The sequence below is a fragment of the Anabrus simplex genome, chromosome 1 (genome assembly GCF_040414725.1).
Source record: "Anabrus simplex isolate iqAnaSimp1 chromosome 1, ASM4041472v1, whole genome shotgun sequence".
Lineage (NCBI taxonomy): Eukaryota > Metazoa > Arthropoda > Insecta > Orthoptera > Tettigoniidae > Anabrus > Anabrus simplex.
In genome coordinates, this window is record NC_090265.1 from 889,889,754 (window position 1) to 889,915,743 (window position 25,990).

The following is a 25,990-nucleotide window of genomic DNA, read 5'->3' on the forward strand; positions in this document are numbered from 1 at the left end:
ATCTCCACCAAAGGCTTCTTCAGGCATGGCTGTAACATCTAAAAGGTTTTTCCAGTGTTCTTTCTCGATGATTATGTAATCAATCATGGTCTATGTTCGTCTGTCTCCCCAACCATACCTTGTAATCTTCTGACTATTCATCTTCCTAAACTAGGTGTTTCCAACAGTCATTTGGTTCCTCATGCAAAAATCCATCAACAACTTGCCTTCTGGATTTACATTTCCATATCCAGAGGGCCGATCTTGATCTTGGCGATACAAAAGTTCTCTGCACACCTCCACATGCCTCTGCTTTTCGTCTGCGGACAAGAGTCTAGGCACCCACTTAGATGACACCTTCCCCAACTGTAAGTGGCTGTGCACGATCCGCTGCAGGGTGTTTCAGTTAATTCCCATGGCTGCCTCCATTTCCGTAAATGTGATGCATTTGTTTCCTTGGATGGCCTGTTTGACCCAGGAATTTTTGGCTGGTGTTGACACTATGACATTCCTTCCAGTCTTCCTTTCCTTGTCTTTCCATTCCAACTCCTGCATTTAGATCTCCCATAGATGTTCATCTATGCAACACATTAGTGGGGCATACAACTGGAATAGATCTTTCATGCCATTTTCAAACTGGAGTAACTTCATCATCCTATCACTGACGCATTTTGTATATTCCACATATTCTTGGATTTCTTTTCTGAGTATGATGGTCACTCCATTTATTGCTTCCTCCGCTGTAATACAGAGGAATCTCTCCCATACCCCTCTTCTTGGTCTCACACAGTCCAAATATGGCTATATCTTTTTCTTTCATGAAGTCAACCAGTTCTTCTGTCTTTCCCGTCATTGTCAGGACATTTACTGTCCCAATCTTGATGTAGTTGGGTGTTGCCTCCTTTATCGGCCATATGGTACTGCCTAATAGTCCTACTTTTAAGACATTTCTTTCTGTCACATTTATATTTAACTACGACAAAAATAGCCTCGTGATCACTAATACCATCTGTTACTTTAGTTTCTCTATAGAGCTTATCTGGTTTTACAAGCACCACGTCCAGAATATTCTTCCCTCTAGTTGGTTCCATCACTTTCTGAATTAGCTGTCCTTCCCATATTAACTTGTTTGGCATTTGTTGGTTGTGCTTCCTGTTGTTCACATTACCTTCCCAGTTGACATATGGTTAATTGAGATCTCCCGCTACAGTCACATTCCTTTCCATGTTGTTTCCCACATAGCTGATTATCATATCAAATAATTCTGAAACAGTGTCAGTGCTACCCTTTACCAGTCTGTACACTCCAAAGACATCAAGTTTCCTATTATCTGTAGAAATCAGCCTTACATCCAGAATTTCATGTTTGTCATCTTTAACTTTTTTGTAGCTGACAAATTCTTCTTTCACCAGAATGAATACTAACCCTCCTACCATTCCTATTCTATCTGTACGATGCACACTCCAGTTCTGTGTGAGAAAATTTCTGCATCCATTATATCATTTCTCAGCCATGATTCAACTCCTATTACAATATCTGGTAAGTATATATCTTCTTCTTCTTCTTCTTCTTCTTCTTCTTCTTCTTTTATGACCACATAGGATCACTTTAGTCAGTCCGTCGTTCAGGTCTCTTTGAAGGGATTGTTCGGGCTTTGCGGTCCTCCCAGTACTTCTTCAGACGCTCCGATCTTCGTGCCCTTTCCTCAGTTGAAAATGTGCGTGTTGTTGGTTTGTTTTGTGTAAGGGTAAAGCGGAGGTTTGTATTCTTGAGTTTTGTATTCAATTTTATCTTATTTTTGGTGTCTTCTGTTGTAAGGCCTATTTCCTTCAGATCCTCTCTTACTTCTCTGATCCATTTACATCCTGTTGTGGTATTTTTTGAGACGAGATTGTGTTGTACTAGTTGTTTCAGAAGTCTCGAGTCCTGCATCCTCATGATATGTCCAAAGAATCCCAGTCTCCTCTTACGCATAGTATCTGTAATGGGTTCTAGCTCTTTGTACACGACTTTGTTAGGTATTAACCGCCACTGTCCATCTTTCTGATATTTTTTGTTGATACAGGTTCTTCCAATCCTCCTTTCAATTTTCTGAAGTCTGTCAGTCTTCGATTGTTTATTCAGGTAAAAGAGTGTTTCTGCTGCATATGTAGCTTCCGGTTTTATAACTGTGTTGTAGTGTTTTATTTTTGTATTTATTGATAGACATTTCTTTTTGTAGATATCCCATGTTAATTTTTGTGCTTTAGCTAATCTATTTGTTCTTACTTGGATTGAGATTTTTTCATTTAAGTTATGTGTTATTACTTCTCCAAGATATTTAAACTGAGTTACTATTTTGATTTTATTACCATTTATGGTGACTTCTTTTAGTTGTGTTGGTTTTTGGGGCATAATTTCTGTTTTTTCAAATGATATTTTGAGGCCAATTTTATTTGCAATGTTTTGAAGTTCTGATATCTGGGTTTTTGCTTCTTTTATGTCCACTGCTAGTAATGCTAAATCATCAGCAAAACCCAGGCAATTTGTTTTGATTTTTCGGCCAAAGTATATATCTATTAAATTACTTAATACTATTCCTTTCTTTACAATACTTCTACAGTTCAACTTGGTAATATTTTTACGTCATCTCTGCTTGACGTCCAGATCCCTGTACCCTTATCACTGCTCCCTAGACCACCACGTTTCCCTGAATCTACCTCCCTATAATCCTTCTAAACAAATTTCCTAATTTATACTTACCACTGCGGTTTAAGTGAAGGCCATCTGAGCACATATTCCTATCTCCTACCCACCCATTACGATCTAGAAATTTCACTCCCAGTTTCCCACATACCCACTTCATAGTCCCATTTAAATCCCCAATCACCTTCCAGTCAGCATCCCTCCTACACAGTATTCCACTGAGAACAATCTCAGCCTCCTTAAACTTCACCCATGCTGCATTTACCAGATCCCACACATCCCCACCTATGTTGGTACTTACCTGCTTGTCTTTTGTTAGTACCAACATAAAACACTACCACCTTCTCCTTTCCCTCCTCCTTCCCTTGTACTTTCTTCAACATCTACCTCAACCTAATTCCTGGATAACACTCTACCCTGGTTCCCTTTCCTCCACACACTTTTCCTACAAGTTTAGCAATGGAATCCCCCATGACCAGAACCTCACCCCTAGCCACCTCATTTGATCCCCTCTCCTCTTGGTCAACACTATTTTTCCTGACAGTTGCAGAAGCTACTTCCTCCTCCCTTTTCTTGTCCCCATGATCCTGTTCCACCTGTCTTTTCCTATCCTCTACTCTACATTTCCCTTTCCTACTGCCCCCTCTAGGGACACCAAGACTTTGACGTCGGTGTGGGGGCTTGTGTGCTTGTTGATCCCGAGGGCGGTGCCAGCTCAGGGTTACCCGAGCTGGATTGGCTTCGGTGTAGAGCCAGACTAACGAGGTGTCTCCCGAGTTGCCTGAGAGGTGTCTGTGCTCTTTATTCTTCATCATTATTTCTACCCTTCTATTCTCACCTTCTTAAATTTCATTCCTCTTCCTGTCTAGCCACCCTCTCTGCCTCGGGTAGAATAGGTTAGTACAGAGGTTTTTATCCTCCCCCAGTCACAAGTTTCGGGTCGTGGCGAGGTGATGCATGGCTACTGGGAGAGTAGTTGTTAGTGACTCCCTCCAGATACCGGGCGCCCTCTGGAGTATATAGCCTTGCCTTCGGTACTACTCCAACTTCATATTTCCGGAGTACTCATGGGACCAAAAACGGAACCTCTCTCTTCTCTTCCTTCCTTTTCAAAGGGCGGCACCCTTCAAAAAACAGCATCCGAGATAGGTAAAAAATGTAAGCGGTATACTCCAGTTCCAGTGGATTATATAAGTGTAGTCTGCCAATTTTGCTAAATTTTGGTAAGTTATAGAGAATCGGATATTAAGATAAGAAATGCCCTCCTTCCCCTTGTTATATAATTAAGGGATAAAATCACATCGTAGTTGATTTTAAAAATATATTTTTATGGTACTGCTGATGTTTCATACCTGCCAAGTATTCCGGTTTTTCCGTAAAATGTACGGATTTTGGGTGTGTTTTACGGTTGTACGGATGAGCAACTTTACAGTACAGATTTTGAATATCCGCGCTTGTTTTCACTTTCTGCGGTCAAATCTGATTTGTTTGACTTTCAGTAGTAGGTGGTAATACAAGATGCAGTGTTTGAAATTCGACCGGTAAGTGTATCAATTATCGATTATCACCTGTTCGACCTCAGCTGCTACTTCATTCACTGAGATGTTCCCAAACAAGTAGCAGGCTGTGATTTTGAAGGAAAAAATCAGTGAAAAGTAGCAGTCTGTGAATTTATATATAACAACTAAAGTAACTGCGTCGTGCTTCGTAGCAGCTGAAAGGCTTTGTGTGTGGGTGTGAGTAACATTGGCGGTAGTTTTGAAACTCTTGGAATTGTGTGATGAATTTGTAAGCGATAGTATTTTTAGTGGTGTTCGTAATGAGTTTAACTAAGAAACGATATTATCAATCTTTTAGGAAGGCATATTCTGGTGAATTTCCTTGTCTTATATGATCACGGAAAGGCGAAACATTCGCATTCTGTTCCATGTGCTCGTGTGATACAAACGCTTCTCACGGAAGAAAAACAGAATTAGTAAATCACATTAAATCTGTTAAACACGTCTCCAGTACAGTATTTATGGATGACAGTCAGAAAATTAATTCTTCTTTTTTTTTTTACCTCTTCTGGGCCGACCTTGATATAGTAAGAGCAGAATGCTTGTTCACTTAATTTTTAATTGAACATGAAGGTGCGTTTTCCAAGGTGCGACTGTAGCCGCCACGGCGGCCAGATCCGCAACGAGTGGGGTCGCCATATACGTTGGCGACAGCAGCCGCAAGCGACGGGCACGTGGGGTGTTTTCTTAGACACGACTCCAGTCGCGCAGTCCAGTCCGTCAGAAATGGACGAGAGCACGGGCGATTTCGTTAGTGGCAGGGATATCCTTGACATTTTTATGGAAGAAGGAGAAGGAGAAGAACTGTCAATGTGGTATCTCGGCCGGAAAAGAAGGAAAGTCAACAGTATATTTGAATCGCACTATGAGGAAGGACGCTATAACAGTTTAATTAGCAGGCATCTGTTAAGTGATGAGACAAAGTTCAGGAAGTATTTCAGACTGAGTGTTTAGTTATATTCTCTAACTTTTAAAAAGCGAAATTTTGAAAATCCCGTGCAATTGGTACAGCAAGCCTATCGGCCCAGCTGAGAAACTTGCACTCACTCTCAGGTACGGATATTTTAATTTTGACAGTGTTTAGCTCAGCTGAATAAGTGTTTTTACAATAAGACATAACGATCAGTAAATCTGTGGTCGTAATAGACTTCAAGATTTTTTTGCTACTGGCTTTATGTCGCACCGACACACATAGGTCCTATTGCGACGATGGCATAGGAAAGGCTTAGGAGCTAGAAGGAAGCGGCCGTGGCTTCATTAAGGTACAGCCCCAGCATTTGCCTGGTGTAAAAATGGAAAATCACGGAAAACCATCTTCAGGACTGCCGACAGTGGGATTCGGTCCCACTATCTGCTGGATGCAAGCTCACAGCTGCGCGCCCCTAACAGCACAGTCAACTGGCCCGGTAAACTTCAAGTTTAACAAACCCGCAACTTAATTGAGTGACACAACATTAATTGCACCAATATGTCAATTATTTGCATGCCATTCCACCGGTGTAATCTAGGGAATGAAGGAATCAATAAAAACGCATAAAAATGATAATGCAGTGTGGGATTTGCATTTTATTTAAAAGTACATATTACACTGTATATTCCTTCCTATAAATTATGACCCAGTAATCTTGACAAGATATGAATACGGTTGACATCTGAGCACGGCTCGACTTTTATCAGCCCTTGATTGACAGAGGAGAGTGCTTGCGGAGGAGGTGTTGAGCAATTTTCACTTCCGTCGCAGCGACTGCGGCCGCCAGCACTGCTCACTGCACCAGTGTGGTGGCTCAAGCTGCAATCGCAGCGAGTCGCAGACCAAATTCAAACTGCGCATGCGCAGAGATGGAAGACTGCTGTCGTCGTGCGGCTACAATCGCACCTTGGAAAACGCACCTTAATATCCCGTTAGCTGCTGCGGATCATGCTGGTGCTCTATTTAGGAAACTGTTTCCAGGTTCAGAAATTGCAAAAAAATATGGCTGTGTTGTACGAAAATTACACACATTTTGAAAGAAATGGCAACGGATTCAAGAAGTGAACTTGTTGGTTACATGCAAGGTGAACCATTTCCTTTAGCTACGGATGGAAGCAATAAAATAGTAATGTTAAGCTTTACCCTATTGTCGTCACCTGTTTTATGGCAAAGCAGGAAAAGATAGTTAGCTCAGTGTTGTCTGCCCCAGCCTTGGTGGGTGATTCAACGGGATGTAATATTGGTAATTTGGTAATTTCATATTTAGTGCATTATAAAATACCAATTCAAAATTGTGTAGTGTTCTGTTCCGACAATGCTCCAGTCATGATTGGAAACAAGAATGGACTTATTGCTGTTTTAAGGGAAGTATAGTCATCTGTCTTTGTACTGGGTTGCTCATGCCATTTGATTAACTTGGCTGCTGAGAAAGGTGCAAGCAATTTTCCTGTTAAAGTTGGTGAACTATTAGTCGACATCTTCTGTTATTTAGAAAATAGTTGTAAGAGGAAGGAATGCCTTAAGAAATTCCAAGACCTTCACAACAAGGAAGCGAAGAAGATACTGAAATATATTTGCACAAGATGGCTATTGTTAAGAAGATGCCTGCAGAGGCTGTTAGAATAATGGGATCCACTACTTGGTTTCCTTAAAGATGAGGTGCTTGTTAGTGTTCAATGTGCATCAACTACTCGCTTAACATCATTTACAATCCCAAAAGCCGAGCCTGGGTGTTCATGTACTGTGTGAACTGTTTCCAGTGTTAAGTGAAAACAGATTAGCACTCATCAAGATGTAACTTTGTGTAAGTATTTAATTTCAGGGGTGATCATAACATGTATTTAATTTGTATTAGTATTGTTTGTAATCTCCCCATTGCCGTCCTTTTTCACTATGTCTCAAGACTTTGCGACGCACGCGCAGTGTTGTTAAAATTTCTCCACTTTAGGATCTTCTGGATTTCTCTGTTTGAAAGTTGGCAGGTATGTAATTATATTTTCTTTGTTTCTATCTTAATCATTCTATTCTTTTCCTAGAACATGGTGGTGAAGAAGCCAAAAAGAAGAAGAAGAAACGTAAAGGAAAGGGCGGAGGTGCTGGAGGCAACAAAGCAAAAACTCAGACTGATCCTCCTTCCATTCCCATCGCAGACCTCTTCTCCGATGGTACGTGCTTTTTCTCCTTGTGAATAAATATATTTCAAGTAGCAATATATCTTCTGGCCGTTAATAGCATACCACATTTACTGCTTCGTCTGCCCATATTTTTTAAAGAAAATAATGTTGGTTGGTTTAACATTTCATATCTTTGTAGGCTTGTAATACGAGTAACTTTGCTTCATTCAGTCCAATCAATCGATCAATCAAGCAATCAGTCAGTCACTACACATTTAGGACTGTCGCTCAGGTGGCAAATGCCCTATCAGTTGTTTACCTAAATCTTTTTTTAAATGATTTTGTACCCTATGGGGTTTTTTATATTACAATTTAGTGAAAATATAAAGTGAATTAAAGAAAGGAAATAAAGGGGATAGTGACCTGAAGATACAAAGCGTGGCCAGGATAAATGTCAAAGGGTACTGGACCGGGCCGTGGGAACGTAACCTTTTTTAGATGAGATCTGGAACAAAGCAGTCAAAATTCATGGAGATCCAGTTCATTAAATTAACAAACATAAACACCTGTATAATGGAAAGTGAAATAAATACAATGAATAAATTATTGTAAAGTGAAAATAGTGCATCGTCACACTTTTGGTCTTGTTTCTAAGAAACGTGCAGCCGCTGAAGTGCGGCCAATATTCAGTATTCGGGAGATAGTAGGTTCGAACCACACGGTCGGCAACCCTGAAGATGGTTTTCCGTGGTTTCCCATTTTCACACCAGGCAAATGCTGGGGCTGTACCTTAATTAAGGCCACGGCCGCTTCCTTCCCACTCCTAGCCCTTTCCTGTACCTTCGTTGTCATAAGACCTATCTGTGTCAGTGCGACGTAAAGCAACTAGCAGCAGAAGAAACACATGACATATAATGAAAAAACATTCTGAAGGATTCAGGAGACAATGCATAGAATAAAGAAAGAAAGAAAAAACATTTTAGATGCATCACCAGAAAAATATTAACAGCATTAGAGAAATAAAACTACATTTAAGTTATGGGAAATTTCAAAACAGTACGACCCATGTTCATTACCTTTACCGAGCTACGCCATGAAGCTTTGGCGAAACATAACTGTGTTTATTGCACAACAAAATTACTCGGGCAACAGGGCCCAAAATCCTAACTTTGTTAGATGTTAGATTCCTAGTAACTGTTAGTTTCTCCATTCTAATAAGTACAAGCAAACAAAGGGAAAATTTTTGTGGTGAGAGAGTTATGTGAAAGTTGCTTGCCTCATAAAATGATCACACGTAGGTGGAAGGACGACTGTTTACACAAAATTATTTATATATTGGGATTTGAGAAATTGAACTGGAAATTCACTCATGCCCGAAAATTTAATCGAAAGAAAACATAGAAATGCATGAAGGATAATCTTACTCCATGAATTGGCTAAGATGCTCTCAGTGGATCAGACCATCTCTGTAATGTTGAGGATCTTTAGGTTGGATGTATAATATCAGGACTGTAAGTAAATGGAAGAATTATTGGATGAGTATATGGGGCACTTAAAGAGACAAAGCCAATAAAATATTAGTTTACTACCATTTAACATGTAGGGACCTGATACCTTGGAACATTTCCAGCTCCCAGAGAATGATCAAAGAAGTGATGCCAAGCCAACTAGTATTAGCCCCAATTTGTCTTCTTGAATTCCAAATTTATCTTCATATTATGGTCCTTCCAACTTTTCTATTCCATTCAAGCTTATTTGTGTGCTGTCATCATTCCCCGCTACCTCTCCAGTGACAGCTCGAAACATACAGCTTTGGAAAGTAGTAAGTTCCTGATGAGGGAATTGGATTTATTTTCCACCAATAGAGCATTTAAAAAATTAAGATGTAAGGCTTTTCAGATTTAGTTAGTTAGTTAGTTATTTACTAATTTATTTATTTTGTTTGTTTGTTTGTTTGTTTGTTTGTTTGTTTGTTTGTTTGTTTGTTTGGGAAACCAAAACAGTGAAAAGTCGAATTACAGAGTTCCGCAATGGAAAATGTATTTACAATGTAGTAGCACAATGCAAACACAAAATAAGTGGAAGAACAATAAGGAAAAAATTAAAAACTAACAAAATAACTGTAAAGACACAACAATTAACAACAAAACATAAAAGCAAAACAAATGAGAAAAAAGGAAGATTGAACGTAAAACGAAGAGAAGAACTCATAGCTAGGCACAGTAAGATAAATACAGCTATAGTACATAAGTAATGGTATAGTACAATAAAAAATAAAAAAAATAAAAAAATATTACATTATGTACAAAAGAGGGGACAGCAATGCGAAGAGGGTAAAAAGGAAATGATAATGAACTAGGTTAAGTTATGGAAGAATCTATTAAAGGAGGCATAAGAAGAAAAATTGTCGCAAGTTCCTCTCAGAATATAAAGTGTTAAGGAGGGTTGTTATGCAGATAAATAAACTTCTTTGAACGGGAGAGAGGCGGGAATATGGAATATGAAGGAGCGGATTAATCCTGGTTTGGCAAGTTCGCATTTCATCTTAGGCCAGGGACTAGACTCATCAGAATGGGATGTGTCAGGTCCTACTAACTGATTCTGGTGTGTATGCAGGTGAATTTATCAGAAGCCCATTAGTAGAGGCACAGTCCGATAACTGCATTAGGCCTAAGAGTAGTATTACGAAAATGTTGCAAACTTTGGGCTTGGAAGACTTCAGAATAAGGAGATGAGCTGCTCAACTAAACTGTATACTCCAAGCTGCTGTCAGAGTGGAGAGATGGCATGGAATGACATTCGTAGGTAAGTGACCTTGAATGGGGTTTATAAAAGTAGAAAGGATCATAATAAAGATACCATATTTATATATAGGCTGCACTTTTGTTACTAAAAATAGGTAGGTAAAAATTGGTGTGTGGCTTGTACTCGGAACTTTTGAATTAAATACAGTAAACACCCTTTAGTTTAGAACACTTTACTAGTATAAAACATTACTGTCTACATATGAGGGGGAACCAATATAAACAGGAATTTATTTAAATTCATTTATTGAAAAACACAGGGCAATTGCAATTTATTTTTCCATATACTTTCCTGCTTTGGAAATGCATTTGTCCCAGTGTATGGGCAGCTTTTTGATGCCCTCACCAGCCAGTTTTGCACAAAGTCTTCAACACTCTTGTCATCTTCAAAACGTTGCCCTCCTAGAGCTTCTTTAAGCCGTCCGAACAAATGGAAATCGCAGGGCGATAAGTCCAGGCTGTAAGGATGATCAAGTGTAGTCCAGTGCCTTCCCTGCAACTTGGAGACAGTTAAAAGCTGCAGTATGGGGCCGCATGTTGTCGTGGAGAAGGATGACCTGTTGAATCGGTTGCTCTTGTCTTTTGCGGCGGTATCCAACCCTCGCCTTGTTCAACAGCTCACAGTAGTAAGCAGCATTGATTGTGCATCGCTCATGCAAAAAAACAAATCAGCAAAATGCCTTGCCGATCGAAAGAAACGGTTGCAAGAACTTTGCCAGCTGACAGTTGAGTCTTGGCTTTCACTGGTGCTGCCTCCCCTTTCCTCCGCCACTTCAGGTTTTCGGTCAAAAGCGAGGGACCCATCTAGAAGACACTTTACAGAACTGTAGGTCATTTGTGATTATTGCTTGACAGCTCTCATAACTGATTCCGACTTGTTCTGCAATTTTTGATACTGTCGTCCGTAGATTGTCGTCAATAATGTCTTTAACCGCATTAATGTTTTCTTCTGTAATGTTGGTCCGAGGACGGCGATCGTATTGCTGATTTTCTACACGTTCTCGTCCTTCCTTGAACTTCCTATGCCAAGCAAACGCACATGTCCTTGACAATGTTTGATCACCAAACTGTGCAGTCAATCTCTGGCAACTTTCCGTTGCTGTAACTCCTTCACGAGCAAGAAATTTTATAACTATACATTGTGCAGTGGAGGGGTGTACCTTTTGCTCCGACGTCATGAGCGTTACTGACGAAATGGTGGGAAATATCTAACAGTATGCTCTCCCCACTCGTAACGGTCCCGCCTAAGCATAGCAAAGCGCGGGGCCAGTCCTACCAACTGTTGATGTTCAGGAACGAAGATTCCATTTATATTTGATCGACCTTCGTACCTTGCAATCTACTGCATCCAGACGTGATTAAAATAGTTCAAGGTACTTATTCATCATCACTTGATACTTTATAACTGTCACTATCAGATGTTGGATCCCACACTGCATCATCTTCACTCCCGTCTATTGCATTGGAAATTGACGTGGTTTTGAAGCTCTTGGCTACCATCTCTGCTGGGTTTAATTTCCATGCATCCAGAATCCATTCACATATTTGAGAAATTGAATGCTTTTTGGGTCGTCTTCTCAGTGTCATTTCTTTAGATTTGCACCTTCATTCACTGTAGAAACGCTTCAAATTTGCCTTAAAAAGTCGGTTGACGGAGACATCTATGGGTTGCAGCATCCCCGTCATTCCACCAGAAATCACAACCATGTCAGATCACTGTTTTATCTTTTTCACTTTTTCTGTCCAGTGACCACGAAAGCTATCAAGCGCCATCATGGATGGCTGACGTAGCAGAGCACCAGGACAACGAAACCAGGTCATGTGCAAATCTTTGTTCATCCACCCCTTATCCTGCACGTACTTGCATCCCTGGGGGCAGCTTTTCCTTTGCAGTTGCAAAAGGTGTCAGCAGTGATGCACAACACTACATTACAGTGCTGTTTTTCTGCCCCTGTAGTTCAAAGTTGAACGTTTTTCCCACCTGCTTTATTGACTGTAGGTTCCCCAGGCAGTTAAAAAAAATACAGGAGTTTAGTCAACATTCCCTGTTGCTGCCATGATGTAATCATGCTTCTTCCTTACATCCAAGACAAATCGCTGAAATGCGAGCAGTTTATCCTGGTACATTTTGGGTAGCCGCTGAGCCATTGACGTTATGCGAATTGCCAACTTATGTCATGCCATAAATGGCCTTGCCCAACTGTAACTTGCTTTAAATTGACTTTCAGGAATTTCCATTCATTCGGAAAAGAACACCCAGGTGCGGCTTATACATGTGATCGGCCTATACATGTGTAAATAAGGTAAGTTCAAAATCAAGTGGACAGATTTGTTTATAGGAAGAAGAATTAGGGATTGGAATAGTTTACCTAGGAATATGTTCAGTAGATTTCGACTGAAATAGAAAATCCCTCTGCTCGTGTTCTACGTACGTACTCCATAAGATCTTTTTCCAGTTCTGGATATTGCTCTTTTTTGCCCCGCAAAATGCCTGCTGATTCTGTGATTTTTTAAAGTTCATTTTTAATTAAAGTCCAACGCCGCACATTCTTTTCATCAACATCAAACTGCCTTATAAGGGCCGCACTCGGCTAGAAATAGCCACACAAAATTAAAATTAAATTAATATGTTAAAGAAGTTGTTGCGACAACTGCTAGGTCGTTCCTCTTTAGTTTCGAGGTACTAGTGACAGTGCTGGTGGACACTGAAGCGGTTATTAATTCCCGACCATTGACTTACTTATCCGAAGACTGTGATGATTTACTAATGTTTATTCCCGCAGTGTTTCTTCAGGATATTCCTAGGGTGGGAGTGCCCAGTATTGATCACGTTGATCAGATAAGCCACAGAAAGAGATTCGGATACATGCAGCATTTGACGACAGAATTACGCAAAAGATTCAGGATAGAGTACTTTGGGTAACTTAAATCGAGGGAAGGTAAGGCAAACTCGCATCAAGAGTTAAAGGTGGGAGAAGTAGTGATCCTTGGAAGTGACGGGAGCACATAGAATGGACTGGCCTTTGGGAAGAGTGGTTGCTGTGTATCGTGGGAAGGACAAGTGCCTGTCTTCCTAGCAGAACTGTTCCGTGAGTGGTTACTTAAAGGTGTGGGAGGAAGATACGAATTCCCTCTCGTCTCAGTTTGGAGATTCTTCCTGTCTTTGCTTTGTTTTGGTTGTAAGTTTAGTGGTTTTAACCATAATATGATTAAAAGGTGGGAGGATGCTACAAAAATTTGTTTAGTTTATTTGTTCCTGGCCTCAAAATGGTGTTGGCTGGAGATAAATCTGTGACACTTAAACTCTTGAATGGTGATACATGATGGGCCATTGGTGACAAATGAGTGATGTATAATGGCTGTAGCCATGTGTAGGTATGTTTGTTTCATCGTGCAATAAAATAATAGTTCTTATCTTTGTGGTTAACACTAATTTGGTGAATTAGTCCCTTAACAAACCACACGTAGTAGCATAAACATAATGGCACAGTGTGTGTTAGCCGGGCGGTTAGAGCTGGCAGCTGTGAGTTTGCATTGGGAAGATAGTAGGTTTGAACTCCACTGTCGGCAGCCCTGAAGATGGTTTTTCGTGGTTTCCCATTTTCACAACAGGCAAGTGCTGGGGCTGTACCTTAATTAAAGTCACAGCATTTCCTTCCCACTCCTAGCCTTTTCCTATTTGATTGTCACTATAAGATCTCTGTCTGTGTGATGTAAAGCAAATTGTAAAATTTAGAAAATTAAAACTTTAACGGCAGGTCAGTGTTGAGAAAAGGGAGCAACAGGAAAAGGATACCAGGGCAAACATGAAAACACAAAAGGATAAGGACATCTCATCTTCACAACACTGCCATCTTCGAATAGATAGGCTCTTTTCTCATCAATCCTAGTTCTTATACATCCATCTCTTCTCAGTCCCTGACGAGCTCAGTTCTGCTTCCCAGCTTCATCAGTACTCATCGGGGGACCATCTTGACAAATTTTGAGTCTTGATGCAGGAAGTGTAGGATAAGAATGCTGGATAAGTATAGGAAAAGGGAAGAAACACAAGGTGAAAATAAATACAGGTGGTAAAAGCTTAGGAACAAATGTCAAACAGAAAAGGATCCCAACAGGATGATGTAAAAAAAAAAAAAGAGAGAGAGTGAGTGAGTGAGTGAGAGAGAGAGAGAGAGAGAGTGTGTGTGTGTTTTTTCCAATACTTTAAGGATAAATAAGTTACACATAGTCAGATGCGACTTGATTTGCACTAGTTCGTTCCTTTGCATTGCTTAAAAGGTACGTGGTGGTGGTTATTATTTTGAAAGGAAGTACAACTGAGCAACCATCCTCTATATTTGAAAGGTAAATAAAAGAATAATGTTCATGGGAACTTGGCTGCAAACTGTGTGTTTTGTGATTTCTCATGTTGTTGATGTGAATTTAATAACTTATTTTGTTTAACATTGTGCACTTTGACATAGGCAGTAAAGATTCAAGAGATGCAGTATACTCAAAAGATTTACTCACGGAGAGCGTGATGAAGTGATGGTTAAGAATGACAAGTAGACTGATTTTTACTAAAGTATTTTTAAACAAGTTACTTAGGGAAATAATTACATTCTGAATGTAATTTAATATATTAAACTTTTCTAGGTTCTACGTACATTTAAAAAATACTTTTTCATTATGCTGCAGAAATTTTTCTGTTCATGTTAGAAATGGTTTCTTTAATGAAAATACTCTGGTTGTATTTTGATTTCAGGTGTGTTTCCTATTGGCCAGATAATGGAATATCCTGTTGTGGGAGACATGCGTACAGCCAAGGATCGTTTCACTAGTGAAGAGAAGCGTGCTTTGGATCGCTTGCACAATGATATTTATAATGAGGTGCGACTGGCAGCTGAGGCTCACCGTCAGGTATGATGATATTTTCTAAATTAATTTGCAAGTATAATTGACATTTTCTCAGAGGTAAACTCTAAGCCCTTATCAGTTAATTTACTATTTTTTTAAATATAGACATCAACGTCCTGCAAGAATTGCAACAGTGTAATATATCTGTTGCATCATTATTCAGTTTTTAAAATTCCTTTCACCTTGGGTTATTTGGTTCAATGCATGGTACTAGAACGCTAAGAACAGTTGGATTTGGATCCTACCAAACAAGTTGGCTATGCGGTTTGGGTTACTTAGCTGTGAGCTTGCATTCGGGAAATAGTGGTTTTGCAGCCCCGAAGATTTTCACACCAGGCAAATGCTAGGGTTGTACCTGAATGCCACATTAATTTCCTGTCCATCCCTAACTTTGTCCTGTCTCATTGTCATTATAAGATGTTTTTGTCAATGAAATTAGATCTTTCAGTATGTATGGTTTTTCATCTTATCTATTTATGGTCTTTCTTGGGCCAATCATTCTGAACATTATCAAGAAATTTAAGGTTTTCATAAATACTTGCATGCCAGGCTAAGTAGGTCGGATGGTAGAGCACTGGCCTACTTAGCTCAAGTTGGCAGGTTGCAGCTCAGTCCGGTGGTATTTGAAGGTGTTCAAATACATCAGCATCTTGTTGGTAGCTTGACTAGCACGTAAAAGAACTCATGCGGTAAAGAATTCTGGCACTTTGGTGTGTCCGAAAACTCTAAAAGTAGTTAGTGCTGGTTAAAACCAAATTATTATTATTATTATTATTATTATTATTATTATTATTATTATTATTATTATTATAGCATCAGGCATTACACAGTGACAAAGACTTTTTAAACCATTTAATATATTTTCACTTCTATTTTATTATTCGACCGTCAAATCCCTAACTTGTAAATTTTGTAAGAATGACTTTTAAGCACCATCACGTATATTTCATCCAATCAATGTCATTTATTACTAAAGGTCTATATTTTATATTATAATGCAGTATATATATCTGTTCATTTGACCTATTGTGGCTGATGATGGTGTCCAAAAACATCGAAACCAGTACCTAATAAAAATGTTGTGATCTTGTATTAGCAACATATTTTGTATTGATATAAGGTGGATCATTTGTACTTTCCTTTATTATGTGTTAGTCTCCTTGCAATACGGCCAAATATGTTTTTAATATTAAACTAGCTGATGTACCCGAGCTTCGCTACGAGATTCTCAGAAAGACTGACTTGGTGGTTTTCCTAACTGAATTCAACATAGGTCATTACAAAAATGTCAGTAGGAATGTAGCGATTGAAAGCAATGTTATGATATAAAATACTCGATCAAATGAAAAACCGCACACTTTCTCACTTTCAACGAACAGTATTACGGTGCCGATCTAAGAGTCCAAAGTTCCAGAGCTGGAATAACCAGGTCGCAGACTGCCGTGAACACTCCTCTGTCATTATTCCATTAAATATGCACACTATTCATTCCAATCAGTGGCTCAGAGTAGGGATTGTATAGCTCGAATACTATGATGAACCAGTGTGTTACGTACCAGATATATCAAAAAATGTATGAACCAGAGGAATGGCATGCTAAGGAAGAAAGTTATCTTACACCCCAGCTACTTCCCACCAATATACAGGCAGGCTGTTACAGTCGGTACGACCAAGCGAGTTGGCCGTGTGGTTAGGGGCACGCAGCAGTGAGATTGCATCCGGGAGATATTGGATTCGAACTCCACTGCCGGCAACCCTGAAGATGGTATTCGGGAGATGGTGGGTTCGAGCCCCACTGTCGGCAGCCCTGACGATAGTTCTCTGTGGTTTCCCATTTTCACACCAGGCAAATGCCGGGACTGTACCTTAATTAAAGCCACGGCCGCTTCCTTCCACTTCCTAGACCTTTCCTAAGCAAAAAAATGGTATTCCGTGGTTTCCCATTTTCACACCAGTCACACCAGTCTGTACCTTAAAGCCAAGGCCGCTTCCTTCACACCACTATTCATTTCCTATCCCATCGTCGCCATAAGACCTACCTGTGTTGGTGCGCCGTCAAGCAAATTTTAAAAAAATCCTCGGTACGCTGCAGTAATCCTATCTATCGGGGATGAGAGGAAAGAGAAGACAAAAACCACATCACAACAAACAATGGTCAATGTAGTGTTATTGTTGATTCTATATATTGCAGGCCTTGACTCTGTGATATTAGGGTGTCTTACAAAATTATTTATATCGTAGACTGTAGCTCCTTATTCTCAGACTTTACATAGCGATTTTCACTAAATTCTGTTTACCCATTTTCTCGTGACTCGGCGCTGATATGGACTTTGTAACAAAAATCCAAATTCATTAATATCTCCGATTATGTGCGGTACGGTAACAATGTATAAGACATAAGTGATCGGAAATTTAATAACTTCTTACATAACTACTACTAACTTATGACATTACTAAAGTTAGGTTAGTTCTATAGTATTTATCGATACGACCACTAATAACATAAATAACTTATTTGAGAATTACATTTCAGGCCTTCCCCTAAACTACCATTTCATTCAGCGTGAATAAAATAATTTATAGCCGAGCTTGTAGTGGTTCATCACCCAACATTACATACTGATTTTTATTAAATTCTCTTCAGCCGTTTTCTCGTGATGCGTGTACAGACAAGACAGACAGACAGAAATTACGGAAAAGTAAATAATGCATTTTCTTGTTATTGTGGACATGACCGATACAGAAATACCATTCTTTTCAAATTCTGAGCAATGTACAGACAAAACTCTTATTTTATATAGATTACATTTCAGGCCTTTCCCTAAACTACCATTTCATTCAGTGCGAATAACTTTATTGTTAGCCTAGATTATAGCGACCTATTCCCCGACTTTGCATAATAATTTTCGTGAAGATACGACCACTAATAAAATAAATATTTGACAATTAAATTTTAGGCCTCCCCCTAAACTACCATTTTTCTCAGCGTGTATAGCCTATATTGTAGCGACTTATTTTCCATCCTTGTCTAGCGATTTTCATTAAGACACGACCTCTAATAACATAAATATTTGAGAATTAAATTTCAGGCCTTCCCCTAAACTACCATTTTACTCAGCGTGATTAAAATAATTTATAGCCTAGATTGTAGCCGTTCATCGCCCGACTTTACATTCCGATTTTCATAAAATTCTCTTCAGCCATTTTCTCGTCATGCGTGTACATACTGTACATACATACATACATACAGACAGACAGAAATTACGGAAAAGTAAAAAATGCATTTTCTTGTTAATGTGGACATGACCGATACAGAATTACCATTCTTTCCAAATTCTGAGCAATGTACAGACAAAACTCTTACTTTATATATATAGATTACATTTCAGGCTTTCCCCTAAATTACCATTTCTCTCAGTGCGAATAACATTATTGATAGCCTAGATTATAGCGGCCTATTCCCCGAATTTGCATACCAATTTTCGTGAAGATACGACCGCTAATAAAATAAATATTTGACATTTAAATTTTAGGCCTTCCCCTAAACTACTATTTTTCTCAGCGTGTATAGCCTATATTGTAGCGACTTATTTTCCATCTTTGTCTAGCGATTTTCATTAAGACACGGCCACTAACAACATAAATATTTGAGAATTAAATTTCAGGCCTTCCCCTAAACTACCATTTCACTCAGCGTGATTAAAATAATTTATAGCCTAGATTGTAGCGGTTCATCACCCGACTTTACATTCCGATTTTCATAAAATTCTCTTCAGCCGTTTTCTCGTGATGCGTGTACATACAGACAGACAGATAGACAGACAGACATTACGGAAAAGTGAAAAGTGCATTTCCTTGTTACTGTGGACATGACCGATACAGAAATAACATTCTTTTCAAATTCTGAGCAATGTACAGACAAAACTCTTATTTTATATATATAGATGCACTTCAACTGTTGCTATTTTAACTACAGTAATCAGTTCATCCAAGAGGAATTTACTGGGAAGGTAGGCTTCAGTCACTTAAATTTTCTTTTGGACTGTTGTTGCCTCTGTTACTGTCATTTTCATTAATAGTTGTGTTACGTGCTGTAGTTTTGCCATTTACTCCCTCTGCATAATTAATTTCTGACACAGGTGTAGAATATATGGGAGGTGGAAAGTGTTTGTAGAAGATTTCATTTGTAAATCTTTTTAAGTAGTACTTACTGTATGATCTGGAGTGTTGTGCTAGAATATTTTATTTGTATTCTATTCAGCTACCTAACCTGTACAGTGTAAGAAAAATTGTTTTACATAGGTTGGTTGTAACTAGTGGATTACATTTCTATATTTTCTGGAACAGTCCAGAAAGTTTGTGACGCAAATTTTTGAACAGGGTGTGTTGGCCTTTGTTAGTTTCGCATTCTAGAAATATGTTCTTACCTTTCTGTAAATAGAAGATTCGCGTTCGTATGTGTTCGAGAAAGTTATTCAAACATCGCGACCGAAGAAAGTGTGATTGGTCTATCTGGGCAAGCTCCTGTGTTTTGATTGGCTACTCCAAGGCTAGGTTTCCCTTTAAAAGGGGCTAGGCAGCATTTCGTGGAGGTCAGAAGTCTCTGAGCCGTCTTGGTCTTGGCCTGCCGAGCCTGCCGTAGCTTGACGTCGTGAACGTCTCCTCGGTACTAGAATGGGCTGCCTTAGGGTAAGCGCTGTTGTTTTCTGTCTGGCTTTAAGTTCCATTTTGTTTTCTTTGGTGTAGCACAGGAGATTGCCCTAATCATCACTATTACTTTGCTCAAATTTTGAAAGGTTAGTTTAACTTCATTGTATTGCAATAGCGTATTGGTTTCCTTTTACCTCCTAGATTGTATTGCCAACTTGGTTTGTAAATTGATGTACCGTATTTGCTTGACTCTTTGAACTTATAGGAAGCTCTCGTCAAAGAAATCTGTCTCTAAGAACATGTATCTGTATCTTACGAAAGGTGTATCGGTATTTTCCACATTGACTGAAACTGTTCGTAATTTATTTGTCTTTGTAAAATCCATTTTGTAAATATTTTGAAAATCAAAGATCAGTGTTAATTTTTCCGTAAACCACAACCTAGACATATCCATGCCCCTGGTAGGTTCCCAGTTCCGTCCTACGTTCCTTGTTTGTTATCGTCAAGTTGCCCTCACTGATATTTACTTCATCTGTTTTTCCACAGTTCATTACATGATTATGGTGTGTATAGTGTTTAGGTACCTTGTAATTTGATTTTCTTTCCTCCCTTTAAACTGTGTTTGTGTAACCGCTGAAGTACCGGTTACAATTTCCTTCATTAACCCAATGAACGTTACTGCCATCTTCTCGTGTTTCATGTTGAATGTTTGAAATTATTGCCTGATGTGTTACTGGCAGCTTTTTGGACCCATGTTAAAAGATTTTTGGCATGTTTAGTGAACTCTGTTCTATGTTTTATGACTTCCTGTATGTTCTGTGATTATGTTATGTCCCAGCATTTGCAATCACGTAACCAAACTTCTTACGAATTATCACAGCTCCTGAAAACTATTTTCAATCATTGTTTCCTCTGATTGCACTGCCCAACTATTGCTTGATGATATGCATTTTTTTCTTTTCTCTGATATCTGATTTCCATGGATACACTTTCTGATAGTAAACAAAATGGTAAATTTCTGATTGTAAGCAAATAGAGTACACGTGGTAAATGACTGGATCGAGTCGGGGATATGGGCTTGCTCCGCAAGATATAAGCAATATTTTGACTAACGAAGAGTCTGATGATGAAATTAATATTTATGATGGTGATAGTGATTGTATTGTGCCCAGTGAAATGAAATTTGTATTTTCTCGGAAGACAACAGTGAGGAAGTTGAAGACCTTCTGTTGCGAAGAAGGCTTAAGCAGCAAGCTGGTCAAAGTGAAGGAAGAAAATAGATTTCTATATGTAGGTTTCTTCTAGACTTTCTTTCCATTTTGATCTGTCAAATTCAGGTATCGGTGACAGTTTTCATTTGTATGATGATAATGATTCAAGACTTCAAAGTGTCAATTTTCAAGGAAGCTGTTTATCGTAATTCAAATATTTTTTGTACTGTACGTAATGAATTACAATTTTCACTAATATATTTTAAGAGATACTTTAGAAAAATTTATAATATAATGCGGAGTTAAGGTGGATAAGTTGTGGCTTGGTGATTGCTTGGGTTTAAATTATCTGATAAACTCACCAACAATCTAATCACGTATACCAGGAGTAACATCAGTTAGGTTATTTATTTTAAGGCATACTGTATGTCTATTTGGTAGATGCTTTTACATTGTTGTTATACTTAAATCTTCTATGGTAAATATCTATGTCGTCACTCGTAATGAAACTCCCTTGCCATTTAGAGGCTAGCTAGTATCATCGAATGCCTGATAAGTTTTCATAAATTCAGTAGAATGAAATGAAATGGCATATGGCTTTTAGTGCCGGGAGTGTCCGAGGACAAGTTCAGCTCTCTAGAAGCAGGTCTTTTGATTTGACTCCTGTAGGCGACCTGCGTGCCGTGTTGAGGATGAAATGATGATGAAGACGACATATACACACAGTCCCTATGCCAGCAAAATTAACCAATTCTGGTTAAAATTTCCGACCCTGCCGGGAATCGAACTCGGGACCCCTGTTACCAAAGGTCAGCACGCTAAACATTTAGGCATGAAGCCAGACGAAATTAATTGAACAGGGAAAGTCACGTAACACTATAACACTGTGCAAAATCACGCAGTAAACTTGTTGAATTATAATGATATATTATGTATTGCAGAATGAATAACAGGAATTTTTTTTTTAAATGGGGTGTCTCTGAAAACCGTGAATGTAGTTAGTGGGACGTAAAGCAAATAGCATTAATAATTAATTTTTAAAAAATGGAAAAACGTTCCCATCCAAGGAATTGTAATCATAGTTTGTACGCTTAAACCCTGTATCTTTGTAAATTGTTACACAAAAATTATAACGTCAGTTTTTTTTAAAATGTATAAATATAAGATTATATCAGGTGCATTTTAAATCAAACCGGAACATCTTGAAATTGTCTGGTTTCTTGCAATTATAGCATCTTAAAAAAAAAAAAACTGTAACCCAACCAACATTTCTCTGAGTAGTGGAGGAGAACTTCATAGTTGCAATGGGACGTCGGTGCTTCACTTCCCTGCAAAGTGTGTTCGCTCCCTCGCTTCACTGTGGCATATGCTTGCTACGTAAGCTGCCTGCAATTACGTCAGGCCAGCCTGGCCGCACAACGGGTGCCCACTGAGCACCTCTGAACTAGGTTGTGTGAGACAGGAGCAAGTATTTGTTGCAGAAAACACAGATGTAGAATAAAAGTTGAAGGCCTAACCATGCATACTCTTGTTTTCCTGACTACTGTTTTGTTGAAATGAAATGTCGTATGGCCTTTAGTGCCGGGATATCCCAGGACGGGTTCAGCTCGCCAGGTGCAGGTCTTCTATTTGACTCCCGTAGGCGACCTGCGCGCCGTGATGAGGATGAAATGATGATGAAGACAACACATACACCCAGCCCCCGTGCCATTGGAATTAACCAATTAAGGTTAAAATCCCCGACCCGGCCAGGAATCGAACCCGGGACCCTCTGAACCGAAGGCCAGTATGCTGACCGTTCAGCCAACGAGTCGGACACTATTTTGTTGATGGGCCATGTGAAGTGAAACAGGATGAAAGACTATTGGTGTAATAGACCCTACTGTGTACACCTCTGTTTTGAAGAGTGCCACACACTGAAGATATTTTGAAAGAAGAAAGTGTGGGAAAAGATACAAACTTCATCACATATTTCGTCCTCTTCCAATTTTTTGTCCCACTCCAGGCTTATTTTTGCACTCCTTTTTATTGAATTGATCCACCTTGTTTTAGGCCTCCGTCTCGCTCTCTTTCCATCAAACTTCATCTCCATCATCATTATGGTATTCTTTTCTCTTGCATCCTCTTTACATGTCCAAACCATCTTAGTTTACTCCCATTAGTTCTCTCATTTAGGTTTACCATTCCGACCTCCTTTCTCACATCTTTGTTTCTCAGTCTGTCTTTCCTATCATACCTCTTAGTTATTTCATTTCACTGGCTTGAATTCTACTCTCCTTCCTACTTGTCATTGTCCAGGTCTCAACTACATAAGTCAATATGGGTGCATAATACATTTTGTACATTATCTCTCGACACTTTCTTGGTACTTCTTGGTACTTCCTTATTCCAGGAAGGTTTCTGTTGCTCAGATAGAATGTATTGTGCTGTTGCACCCTCTTGTTAATCTCCATCTCAAGCCTTTTATTCTGCATTAATTCACTTCCTAGGTATTTGAAACTCAACAATTTCAGGGCTTTGACCACCAATTTTCACAGTTCCTTTCCCATGTCTCTCTCTCTCTTTTTTTTTTTTTGGTATCACCATGGTCTTGTTTTTCTCTGTGCTGATTTTCATACCATACTTTTCGATTTTCTAGTTCGGTGCACCAAATTGTTCTTGCACTTTCCTGTTCGTTGCCCAGACCACAATATCATCTGCAAATAGTAATAACTTCATCTCCTTATTCCCATATGCTTCCTTTGTCTCCTTTACAATTTTGTCCATAACCATTAGAAGCAAAAGAGGTTACAGCATACTCCCCTCTCTTAGTCCAGTTTCATTTCTAAACCATTTTGCTTTTCCAGCTGGAGTCTGTACATTGCTGATGCAGTTGTTGTACATTGCTTGCACCATTCGTACAGTTCGTGTACCCAGTCTCTTTTAGACAATGATTTCCCAAGCTTTTCGCTGGAAACACTATCATATGCCTCTGTTAGGTCTATGAATGTCATGACCAGATCCTTTCCATATTCTCAATTCTTTTCCTTTAATTTAATTGCCTCATGCTGAAGATTTGGTCCACTGTAGATCTTCCACTTCTAAAGCCATACTGTTCCTCTTACAACTCTCCTTCTACCTTTCTTCTCATTCTCCTCTTTATTATCCTTTCCTGTATTTTTGCCATTTGTGGTAAGAATGTGATTTCTCCATAGTTAACTCACACTTTATCCCCCTTTATTATACCCTTTCCCCAGTCTCCTGGCACATGTTTCTATTTCCATATGCACTTTAACAATCTGTACTTCCGTTGAAGTCCAACAGGTCCAGCAGCCTGTATTATTTCCTCACCAAATTCATCCATCCCTGGTGCCTTCCCCATTTTCATTTTGCAGAATGCTAATTTCACCTCAACATTATTATATCATCTTCTACTGTTGGGTCATCATATTGTATTACTACTGTCTCCTCTGCACAATTTCTAACTTTAAGCAGTTTATCAAAATACTCCTTCCATCTTCTCTTTATTTCTTCTGGATGTGTTATCAACTCTCCACCTTACTCTTTCATTAGCTTTGTATAAATTCTTAACCTTTTCTGTTGCTTGTTGTTTAAAGGGGCCGTACATCTAGATCATTGGCCTTCTATTACTTCTAATAATTCCATACAGTATTCTTTCACTGCCAGCTCCAACCGTTTCAGTCTTTCAGGTAAATTCTTCCCAGCTTCTCTTGTACAAATTTCTTACATTTCCGTTTCCTTTCCTTATCCTGAGGAGCAGCCTACAGTTACACCTGGCAGTAGGTATCAGATAACACTGGGAGTGACTAGACCACCATAATAATAGCCTAAATATGAATATGGTACTTTTAAACAAACTTTATCACATATTGGAATCTCTCTGGCCTGGGGAACAATATCCAACGTTTACTGTCATATGGTACCTTTTATGGTGGTCAAAAAATGCCGTACATGGCTATACTGTCATATGGACCTTTTATGGTGGTCAGAAAATATCCTACATTGGCTAAAGCCAAATAGGATCTTATGTTATAGTGGTACATTTTCCCAATGCCCGTGCAAGATTCAAACGCACAGCTCTCCGTGCCCTGTTATAGTCATCTGACTGCATCAGGGTTGTGCTCAGTTTGATCAAACATTAAGGGAAACTAATATCTAACTTACAGGCTTAAAGGGCTGGAGGAAAATGGGGATGCTCTATTCTGCTCCAAATGAAAATCTTCAAAAACTGCTAAAAAAATTTTAATGGTCTTGGTGAAAAGAACAAAAATTAAAATAAGTTTTCAAAACATTTACATAAACTTTACGTTTGTGTATCAAGATGATTTTAAAAGAATTCTGAGAAGAGTACACTTCCCCTTAATAAACAAGTAATTATAGTAACCATCAATGCGTTGGTTAAACACTAAGGGCCAACTGCAGAAACGATGACTAGTTTTAAGCCTTAGACAGCGTTAACCTAAACAACGTCTAAATCGAGCACGATCTTCTATTCCATAGACAATGTTCAGCCGATGTTTAACTAGACATCATTTAAAGTTTCAATATTGGTTTTCATGCAACTCCTTGCTTGTAATAAATGAAATTCGTCGGTGTGCACGCCGAACGTCAATCAGCTGTTGATCTTCCTACACATTACTCAAATATGGCTAAGCATGAGCATGACTTGCCCACAGATAAGAATGTCTTTTTCAGTGGAAATTAAATCTCATAGTATTATTGACACTGAAGTGACACGCCACCGTTCGGGGAGGTGTAGCTTTGATTATAGCGTTGTTATGGTGAGTGTAATCTACTTGTAAATAACTTCGACGAAGGGAAGATGAAACAATAGTAATGTTTAACCAAATGAGTTGTACGGGCTATATGGATGTAGCTAGCATTGTGGAGATCGTAGGTATGTAACGCATCATTGGCAGCCCTGAAGATTGTTTTCCTAGTTTCCCCTATTTTTTACACCAGGGAAATATTAGGGCTGTTATTATGGCCACGTCTCTTCTTCCCCAGTCCTCCTCTTTAAACAGTAATCACCGTCAGCACCACCACTTGCCTTTTCCTATCTCATAGTTGCCGAAAACTTATCTAAATTAGCGCGACGATTATATATACAAAAACCACATAC

The 25,990-nt window shown here is 39.0% G+C and overlaps 1 protein-coding gene across 2 annotated transcripts in view; it reads left to right on the forward strand.

Moving 5' to 3' along the window:
• Positions 1-25,990, forward strand: part of und (methionyl aminopeptidase und) — a 155,420-nt gene that overhangs the window by 35,836 nt on the left and 93,594 nt on the right. For both annotated transcript variants that reach the window (XM_067136566.2, XM_067136567.2), the window contains exons 3-4: positions 7,230-7,358; positions 14,856-15,010. In XM_067136566.2, the coding sequence (XP_066992667.1) occupies positions 7,230-7,358; positions 14,856-15,010 (284 nt within the window). The remainder of the gene's footprint in view (positions 1-7,229; positions 7,359-14,855; positions 15,011-25,990) is intronic.